Here is an 11,046-nt window from a genome sequence, read left to right as displayed (position 1 = left end):
TTTACTATTAAAGACTGAGGCAAATTCCATATACTCCTCTAATATTCATGTGTTTTTATGTATCGATAATCTTTGTCTACTGTACAATATATATCACAGTTTAAAACATTATTGGAGACTGATATTGGGTTGCATGGCTAGAATGAAATTACTGTTCATTAAATAACAGTAATAATTTATTTGACAAAATCAAAAATAATTTTTAAAAAAATTCTTGTTAACAATTCCTTTGAGTTGAGTCATGGAAACTTCATTACACTACATACACTTTGAAAAGCAAGGCTGCCCCAGCAATGTTTCTTCAAAAAAAAAAAAAAAGATTATATATTTTAAAGCCTTTTTCATACTGAGTAAATAAGCCCAAACACTGTACGAATTCAGTAGTGAAGTATCTGTCATGATTTTTGAATTGGTTGTCATCATTAGCAGAACGATGGATCCACCCACGAGTCGCTACCACCATGACAAACCATGTTATGCCAGGATGACAACTTTTCTCATTTAAATGAAAAAAGAAGTCAAGAAAATGTCACTGTTCCCAGACTGAAGTCTTCTGACAAAACAAAGCTAATGACACCACAACAGTATTTCTCAACAGATGCCTTTTATTATAACTTTGATTTGAGAAACATGCTTTGAACACAGCATATTCTCCAGGGCATTAATGGTGAATAGAGATCTCAGAACTGATTCTATACTCTGCTTTCCAAGTCTGGATATATGGAGTTATTTTGATTGTCTCTCCGTATGAGAACTGAATCACTTTGATCTGAACTAGTGAGGCAGAACTTATTTAGGTGTGAACTTGAGAACTTGTGCACTATAACGATGTAGGATTACTTCTGTGTGTACAACACTTTTTTGTGTGGACCTTGTGCCCCATGCATGAAAAAAAAAAAAAAAGTTAATACTAGTTGAACTGTTTTTAGAAGAGCTCAACATTATTTAGGTTGAATTATTTCAGCCTGGAGTGAGTTCTAACAGAGGGCTTGGTTTTTCAAGCTGCTGAGAGAATGAAGTTAAAGGTGTTTGATGTCTCACACATTTAAACTCAGAGATATCAGAAGATAAGCTGACATCAGAACTTTGATGATATCAGAAAATAGGAAACAGAAGATAGACTGAATTATACCACAAAGCATTTGCTACATATATTGGGCTATTATCCTATACAAAGATAATTTATGTTTGTTGTGGTTTAGCCCCAGTTAGCAACTAAGCACCATAAAGCTGTTTGCTCACCACCTCCCTTCCCTAGTGGGATCATGGCAAGAATCGAAGGAAAAGGGAAGAAAACGCATGGGTTGAGATAAGAACAGCTTAATAATTGAAATACACTAATGATACTAACACTACTACTAATAATAGTGAATATTATAATAATATGTAATTCTTATAACAATAATGTATTATATATAATTAAAAGGAAAACAACAACAGAAAGGTGATACAACTGCTCAGCACACTCTAAGCAACACCCAGCCAGTCCCAAAGCCGTGAGAGCCCCCTGGCCCACTCCCCCCAACTTATATACTGAACATGATGTCATTTGGCATGAAATGTCGCTTTGGTCAGTCTGAGTCAGCTGTCATGGCTGTGTCTCCTCCCAACTTCTTGTAGAGAAGAAGCCAGGAACACAGGGGCAGTATCAGAAACTGAAAGAAGTCCTTGGCTTAATGTAAACAGTGCTTGGCAACAACTAGAAGAGCAGTGTTATTAACAGTCTCCTCAGCATAAATCCAAAACATAGACTCATACTAGCTACTATGAAGAAAATTAACTCTATGTCAGCCAAAACCAGCACAATGTTAAAAAAAACTAAAAGCCAATAGGAATTAAGCCGACTAGAAAAGCAAGGTTGAATGTTTATATTCATACCTCAGGCAGATAAAGCATGAGCTGGCAGTTAGTTTGAGATGGTTGACACTTCCATTCCTGCACCTCTAGGCTGAGCTGTCACTCTGTGCATACCTGAGCCAGAGCTCCCTGCAAGGATTGTCAGTGGCATGGTGGAGTCATCTCAGTCTGCAGCGTGGTTATTCTCAGAGCTCTCAGCTCCCCAATTTTGCAGAAGAGGAGCGAAAGCACAGTGATTAATGCAGCTTCTGCCAAGATTTTCTGGAATTCTGTGGTAGAGATAGGATGTGCCAGGTTTCGTGCTACCTTTCTGACGAGCTGACTATCCTTTCTCCCAGTCTTGGCCAGGAATGTTCATAATTTATTGTCAAAGAAGTAACTGGCAGTAGCTATACCTGCTCAGCTCACCATACCAGCTGCTGTTGTTGCTTTTTGAAATCAACATAAAGTGTTTTCAGATCCCAGCAGTGTGCTTCCATGGTTTCTTAGCTGTGCTAAGAGGATCCCCCGTGGTGTGCTTCCGTTGTTTCTTAGCTATGTTATGAAACCCTGACAATCCATATCTCTTCTCTGCAGTGCCATCCTGCCAGCGCATGCCAGTGTCTCCTTCCGAGGCACATACAGACATGTGCTTCTGTTCTTCCTTCATTCCTTCACATAATTTATTCGTGCCAGCTTGTCATCAAGTATTATATTTCTGCCCATTCATTATGGAGTGGACAATAAAGAAATGGTATAACACAGAACAGGACAGCAAGAGCAAAAATAAACCAAGGAGTTGGTGGACTGAGTGGTCATAGGTGGAAGACTCAAGGAGGGATTCCAGTTTAGTCCCTGCCCTGATTGCTTGGTGGCGGGTGGTGGGTGCTGATTCTTCAAGCACTTGTGTGCCAAAATCCCACAGATGCAGTCAGTTTCTGTAACAAGGACTTGCAGTTTAAGTTCCTTGGAGAACTAAGTTTTCTTTAACTAACTGTAGAGGTGCCCCAGACGTATCTTCAATTTCTGCACATGCAGTTGTAGGTGGTGCTTCTGTCAAGACACTGAATGACACTTGACTGCAGGCTTATAATTAGCACAACTAATGTGAATGAACGTGTTCACAGGTTTAAAATGAAGCACATGTACCATCATTAACAGGATCAGGACCTGAACTGATATTCTCTGTATGTGTGTGTGTGTGTATTGTGTGCGCTGTCTCTCAACGCCAAGGTAATCATTTCTGCTTCCACCACTGTTTTCTTTTGGTTGAATAACAAGGCTGAAAAATCCAAAATGTATATGGGAATACTAAAAGCTGAAGTAAGTTGTTAAGAATTTAGAGAAGTAATTTACCTCCCATTGAATTGTACCTTTAAAACATTATATGTTTTTTACAACTTTAAAATGTCTATTTTTCTCTCAACGCCAAGGTAATCATTTCTGCTTCCACCACTGTTTTCTTTTGGTTGAATAACAAGGCTGAAAAATCCAAAATGTATATGGGAATACTAAAAGCTGAAGTAAGTTGTTAAGAATTTAGAGAAGTAATTTACCTCCCATTGAATTGTACCTTTAAAACATTATATGTTTTTTACAACTTTAAAATGTCTATTTTTCACTCTTCTTGAATCGTGAAGGTGGACAAGATGGCCAGTCTCTACAACATACATGTCCGCACAGGTTGCTTCTGTAATACAGGAGCCTGTCAGATGCATTTGGGTATAAGCAATGAGGACATCCAAAAGAACCTGCAGGTTAGTTTCTGAATGAGATGACATGATACATAGCTCAGGGAAAAATACCTAGATTCAGTGACCCAGGAGACATCTGGCTATCCGTTCTGAATTTCCTAAGGATGGGAGGTTTGAAGGGGAGAAGAAAATATGTCTCTTTATCAAAAAAACCCTGATTAGCTAAAAGCTGGTGTACCATGTCCTGTGCTTTTGAGTATCTGTGACTTTAAGAATGGAGGTAAATTTTATTTGCTTTCTCTGACCTTTCAACTCAATTGCCATGTTAAAGAACTAAATGAACTGAAATTCAATTCATCGAAATTGGGTGCTGAAACAAAATAATTTGATGGACCCAAAGCAGTATGTGTTGCTTGTTTTTATTTGATTGGAGTCTATGAAATGGTGGCCTCTTGTTCTAACTTAGAATTACATGAAATCTAGATTTCCTGCAGAAGTTCCTGGACAATTTATCTCATGTTGTTCCTTAAGTATCCTTAATTGTACTTAATAATGTTCAGGTATTATAGACCTATTGCTGTTTGATGTTATATTTTAAAAGACAGCCACAAATTGGACAAGAAACAATAAATAAAAATACACAGTGAATCTCAGAGAGTGAAGTAATCTAGATGTCATCTACGTAGATTACTTATGTGTTAGATTGTTAGAACATGAATGTAAATACTGTGTTCTACATGACTAATATTCTCCATAAACTGTCATAAAAAGGTGTGTAGCAGGATGTATTACAACGAAGTCAGGGGGGCTTCATGTCTGCATATTTGTAGGTTTGAAATTACAGTAAATTAATACAGAACAACCAGAAATTTCATTAATGGTATTCTTCAAAAGATAAAAAATGATGATGTCAGTATTGATATCATAGCTCCCTTTTCACAGAAGCATCTAGATAACTTTTGCAAACACATTTATATGCAAAATAGATAGCACAAGTTCTTAAAGCAAGCGAGCTCTTTAATACCTTCCTTTGCAAAACAGGGCTTTGATTTACAATAGAAAGTTCCATGTCCGTAGTGTCCTCATGCATGATTCAAGAGCAGGTGAGCTATGCTTGAATTTTCGAGGGGGAGCAGGTTCCCCAAGATATTCTGAGAAAGGTAAAATTGTCTACCCTTCTGCTGAAGTGCAAAATGCCAAATGACCAGCTGCAAGGCTCTTGGATCTCTTCGTATGAGGAGGATTTTGCTAAGGAGTGGGCAGCCTTTTATAGGTCTGTATCATGTTAATAAATCTGAGCATTTAAATGGGGATAGGCCAAACCCAAACTTATAAAGAGACACTTGATCTGCCAAAAATCGTATGATGAGGTGGTGCAGTCAAGCAGTCATTAGTTTGGGACATTCTCATCAGTCCTTTGAGAAGGATCTGGATGAGTTACTGACATTATGCTGAAGGGGAAGGCGTCTTTTATCACGTAATTTGCACATATACTTTGGTTTTGCTTTTTCATGGGGTGCTGACTGTATTCTTCCTTCCCTGATGAAGATTTCTATGTATAAAATGCATGTGAGGGAGGACTTTCTGTCCTCAAGGGTCCCTGGAGAAGTATGGTTAGTTTTATTAGGAAGTTAGGAAGGGATTCATTTACTTATTTGCACAGCAGGAACCTCTCTCCTCAGTCAATCAATCAATATTTGGCAGAAGGGTTACATGTATATTAACAAATGCAAACTAATTTTGCAAATGTTGTTTCTGCTGTATTGTCAAGGATAAAAACTACATCACATGCATTAAAATATTTACTGCTGTACTGCATGCTTTGACAGAGAGGGTTGGGGTTTTTTTAATTTCTCCTTGCAAAAATGACATCTGTGTTCATTGAACTGTGACATTTCTTGCTTAAAAAAGCCCTCATGTAAATAATCTATTCACACTTCCATTTCTGTATAACAGAAATGCGTAAATAAATGAAATTCTGAGAAAAAAATAAAACAACTGCTGCACTTACAGCAATAAGGATGCTCCTTTAGGACTAAATCTTATCTCCATTGGTGAGATAATGTTAGATGAATGAACAAAGGGAGTCTCCAGTTTATCTCACTGGAGGTGAGTGGCAGCATTCACTGACCCACTTAATGAAGGAGAAATGTCTGCTCTAGGGAAGTGTTTTCCAGAGAGTGCTGTATGAAAGACGTATGGAATGGAGGGGGATCTATGTGGAGGTCACTATTAGGGTATTTGAAGCGTTTTTCAGCAAAGACTTTGATCAGTTGCAACCTGTATTCTTCAAAGGAGGAAATGCTGGGGGGAAGGCTAGTGCCCTCCCTTCTGAAAACAGTGTGTTGACTGGATCAGCAAGATAGATGTACTGCATATCCCAAAGATAACGGAAGGCACCTCATATGTTGGAGTTTTAGGTTCAAGTCTCTGCTTTGCTAATCTCACCCCAGTTCTCAACTGTATAGCTATCCATTTGACTATTTAATACAAGCCATGAATAAGCCACTGGTGGAATAAAATGGAATAGTTCTGACAGCAAATATCAAGAAAGTCGCCCCAGAAAAACCAGCAGTCCTGTGGCTTGTTCACTTATCTGAATGTAATATCCCAGTTTAAAGACCAGTGAACTATGCAGATGGGACTGGAATATACTTGGAGACTGCTCTAGTCAACAAGGCATCCTGGGGCATACAAACTTTTTCTGATTCTTGACATGTTTTTGAGAAGTCTCGCCTTAGGGTAGAACAGGACAAGCACCTCAAAATGATCTTCTCAGCTGGAGTAAGTAATAAGAAAATTGGGATTTTTTTCTCCATTTTCTCTTTGCATTCATGAGTTAACTTCATATATTTGAAAACAATTTTTCATGTTAGAATTAAGATACTTGTTAACAACTATGTGAAATTAGAAGGAAGTAAAGCAAACTTTGTCATAATAGCTCTCTGGTTTTCTCCCTGTTTCAAACCAGGCAGGTCATGTCTGTGGAGACGATATAGACCTAGTTGATGGACACCCCACTGGTTCTGTGAGAATATCCTTTGGCTACATGTCTTCTTTTGAAGATGCACAGAATTTTTTGAAATTCATCATAGCCATCAGACTCTCCAAGTCAGACACTGAGATTCGCTTCCAGTCCTCTCTTACAAAGCTGACAACAGAATCTGTCCCAGGTGACCAGCCTGCCTTTGGCAATGCAGAGAAATTATCTCCAGTACCACACATCTTGGACAGAGAACTCAGAAATAATTCGTCTGTGACAATGACAACTGTCAACTGGCAGCCGCCGGAGGATGAGGCAGAAAGCATGAGGGCAGCTGTTTCTGAGACCGCAGTACCACCATGTAGACAAGGTGGCAAGCCCATCACGGTCATCAACATTTACATCTACCCGATCAAATCCTGCTCTGCATTTGAGGTATATGTTTTGAATCGTTCTTAAATATTCATCTCAATCTTGTGTTTTTCCTTACCACTCTCAGCCATGTCAACCACGAATAGCATGCACGTGAGATGTTAGGAAGCAGCATGTGGGTACCCGCTTTTTCCTTTCCTCCAGTTTCTTGGATCGAGTCCTTCATACTAAGGCACTTTGACGGATTTTCAATTAGACTGAAGTTGCAACATGCAAATGAGTCTTCTACTCTCCCCTCCCCCGCAACAGACAAATCTGCACATAATATGCAGTCTTGAAGAAAATAGTGGGATTTGCAAAACTTGACTAAAATATAATCAAGTAATTAGTATGCTTTTACAGAATGACGTGTGATGGACTGGTAGGCATTGATGGGTAGGCAGCAATTGAGAAATAACTTGATTAACATGTTATAAATGAGAGGAGGCTGATTTACATTACAAAGAAATGTTATCATTAAAAATACATTTGCAACAGAAATATGACATTTAAGTGTTGCTGCAGTATTTGAAAGTTCACTCTTTGAAGATTTTAATTGCTTTTTTACCAAGTTAATAATATCGTCACCTTAGCTGTGACTTTTTTTTTTAAATAATGCATGATGAAATAGGTGTATGGCCCACACATGACCTAGAATGTGACTCTGCTTAGTACCATGCTGGGAAGTGATTTAATGAATGTCAATATCGGTATAACTTTCCCTATGAAAACTTGCTGGTGTAGGTCACTGTCACATCTGAGTGAAAATTGGGGTCAAATCCAGTGACAAATCACCTGCATTTAAAATATGGCTTCTCATCTGATTTGATCATGATTTATTATTTTTTTTCTAAATGCAAAGTGAGGCTGGGGAATTAAAGCAAAGTCTGTTAAATGGTCAACAAAACATCTGTATTTTTACATATGGTTTGGCTTATGATGTCTTTATTTCAGAGGCACAATTTTGATCATTAAATGAGACCTGAACAAACAATTTCCATGCCTTATTAACCTCCCACTAAATCAAACTGTTTAGAAAATCAGAGTAGTTTCACATTTCATGTAAGAATGTTTTAACCTTTCTTTAAGTGTGCAGTTATTATAGCTGTGTTACAGAAGGCCACTACAGAAGCTGCTGAAATATGTTGTGGCAGTATTCAGGTCCCTTTGGGGTTAAATTCTATTTTTAACGTGCAGGCTGGTGTTGTGAGATACATACTACAACATTCAGCGCTAGGAAGGCTTTGCAGTGATTGTGCCCAGGAGCAGGTAAGACATACCTCAGCACGAAAAGCAGCTTATGTTTCCCCACAAGCTGAGCCAGGTTTCTTCTCTTCAAGCTCTGTGAGGGGAAACGACTCTAAGTGATAAATTCATACAAATCTGGTACTCCTTGGCAGACAGAGCTGCAATTTTATACGGAGGTGGAAAATCCCTCTTCCTCGTGCATAGTTCTTGTGCCAGGCATGTGTTAATGGGCCCAGTGTGAAAGCATGGTTCATCTTACCTCAACTTACCCCTCCAAAGTTAGATAGTATTCTGTAAGCAGTGAGAGGTGGATTCATCTTATCGTAAAATTGACATCTACAATAGGAACAAATGAACTGTTCCTGGATATTTCTGTCTCTTTCCAGTAACTACAGGAGGAACCCAAGGCAACTTGGATTATACAGCTAATACAAGCTGATTTGTATAGTTTAGTAATACAGTTATTAAAATTGCAACTATGTTATGAGGTTTAGTTTTGCATGCCTAGAATAATTTTTGAAGTCTAGCATATTCTGATTTGATATTTTTTCATAACAAAGTATGAGCTACTTTAGAACCCAGTAAGCTAAGCACTGTCAGAGCCTGTATTGCAAAGAGTAATATACAGTTAAATATATATATACTGGCTTTAGTATATGATATTAAATGGGACTTCGGCAGCACATATACTAAAATTGGAATGATACAGAGAAGATTAGCATGGCCCCTGCACTAGGATGACATGCAAATTCATTAAGCATTCTGTATTTTTTATGAAGATGCTCAGAGGGCTGGAGCACCTCTGCTGTGGGGACAGGCTGAGAGTTGGGCTTGTTCAGCCTGGAGAAGAGAAGGCTCCGGAGAGACCTTATTGCAGCCTTCCAGTACCTGAAGGGGCTACAAGGAAGCTGGGGGGGACTTTTTACAAGGGCCTGTAGTGACAGGACAAGGGGTAATGGGTTTAAATTGAAAGTGGGGAGGTTTAGATTGGATAGCAGGAAGAAGTTCTTCACGGAGAGGGGGGTGAGGCACTGGAACAGGGTGCCCAGAGAAGCTGTGGATGCCCCATCCCTGGAAGTGTTCAAGGCCAGGCTGGATGAGGCTTTGAGCAACCTGGTCTAGTGGAAGGGGTCCCTGCCCATGGCAGGGGAGTTGGAACTGGGTGGTCTTTAAGGTCCCTTCCAACCCAAACCATTCTGTGATTCTATGGATAGCATTTAATTCTTCTCCTCCTGTCAAAGAACATTTTTTGTGCATTTCAACTTAGTTCATAGAAGACACATGAGTATATATGAAAGAACAGTAGAAGCTGACCTAATAGATACAATGAAAAGGGGCTTTCAATGCATAGGCAGAGCAGGCCAAGACATGACGCCAAAAGTTTGATCCATTTTCATTGTTTTCAATATTGAAGTAAATCCTCAAAGTAAATGTGTCTTCTTTCATGATCTTCTTCCTGTCCACCAGGCATTCTTCAGGTTTTTGTTCCTAAAGGTCTGACTGACACTTCTAAACCTGTCATACATTTATAACCAGCCTGTGAAAGATCTGTCAATCTCATTGTCTGCCTATAGAAGAGGTGCAAATGGTAATTTACAGCCCACGATTTGTAATGAGCTTTAAAAGTCAGTTAATCCCATTCTAAATCTAGCAGTGGCTTAGTCTCTTCCTAATGGCTAAAAGTAGAATAGAAAGCCAGTGCTGCCAGAACTGTCATCATCACTAACTGCAGAGTGCATCACCCTCCACAAATCTATGTATATGATTGCTGCAACTTCAGCCTCTATCACCTTGAAAGGGAACATAACCCATGCCACATGGCACTGGAGTTTGAAGCAAGACATGCTAGAGAAACCTGATCAGAATTAAATGGAATCAAATCCTGAAAATCAATTTTGCCCTTTAAAATATTGATTAATGCCAACATTTCTAGATTTTATCATGGAAAGCTTGAACCCCATAGAGAAGTACTCCTTTGCAAGTATCTGAGTGGTCTTTGTCCTACAGATACTTAACATATTATCTCCTTGCTTTAGTAAACTCATAAACTTCTGAAGTAATAATAATGTAGCTTGCAGTTCCCTTAGTCTTCAGTTAGAAGCTGAGAATTGAAATTCAGTTTTGTGTTTAAAATACCTTTAGATGATTTGTAGTTGTTGGAAAGTTAGAAAAACATTTTCCCGATTAAAAATTTTATCTTTTTTATCAGTTATAAGGTATCTCTAAGCTAGTTGATGTGGAATGGTGAAAGTGGTTTAGATACTGGGTGGCAATAAATGCACTCATCTTGTACTTGGATACTTGAGATCAGTATCTCATAGATTTGTAAGTTCAAATGCAGGCCTCCAGCTGGTATGGTAAGTCAGACCTTTAGCATGTGTAAGTAAATGGGCTTTATTGTAAGTACATGACCACTTGTATTTGCCTAAAATAATACGTGCAGTGGAAAATTCCAGCTAACTCTATGCAGGACCCAGCCCTTCCGCTTGCTGACTTAATGGTTGCAGTGCAGATGACTTGATTAGTGAAGGGCAGACAAACTCAATGAGGGTATGAGTACAATCCCACAGCTGTTTGATCTCCTCTTTAGAGTCACATAATCTCCTCCTCTCCTAAACTCTGATTTCTCTGCTTGATCCTAAGTGTTTTAGTATGGGGGATGCTTGACCTCCAGGGAAAATGAGAGTGCAGAGTGCCTTGGCAGCTGGGAAGATGAAGCTTGGCGTGAAGATCATCAGCTCACTGCAGGTCGGTTAGTTCCTACAGCACGTCTGCTTTACAAAGTGTTTCTGGCCATGGGATAGTTTCAGTTCAGTGTTGGTCCATGGGGTTTGTACACATGGTGCAGGAAGCGGAGGGTAGAATATTCTAACT

At 39.0% G+C, this 11,046-nt stretch overlaps 1 protein-coding gene across 1 annotated transcript in view; it reads left to right on the top strand.

Moving 5' to 3' along the window:
- Window positions 1–3,476: 3,476 nt before the first annotated feature.
- MOCOS (molybdenum cofactor sulfurase) overlaps window positions 3,477–11,046 on the top strand; it is a gene marked incomplete at its 5' end in the record, with an annotated part of 38,245 nt that continues 30,675 nt past the window's right edge. The window contains 2 exons of the mRNA XM_010151297.1: window positions 3,477–3,593; window positions 6,502–6,948. Of these exons, the coding sequence (XP_010149599.1) occupies window positions 3,477–3,593; window positions 6,502–6,948 (564 nt within the window). The remainder of the gene's footprint in view (window positions 3,594–6,501; window positions 6,949–11,046) is intronic.

The sequence above is a fragment of the Eurypyga helias genome, unplaced genomic scaffold (genome assembly GCF_000690775.1).
Source record: "Eurypyga helias isolate BGI_N326 unplaced genomic scaffold, ASM69077v1 scaffold2325, whole genome shotgun sequence".
NCBI classification, from domain to species: Eukaryota; Metazoa; Chordata; class Aves; order Eurypygiformes; family Eurypygidae; genus Eurypyga; species Eurypyga helias.
This window is presented reverse-complemented; position numbering and strand designations above follow the sequence as displayed.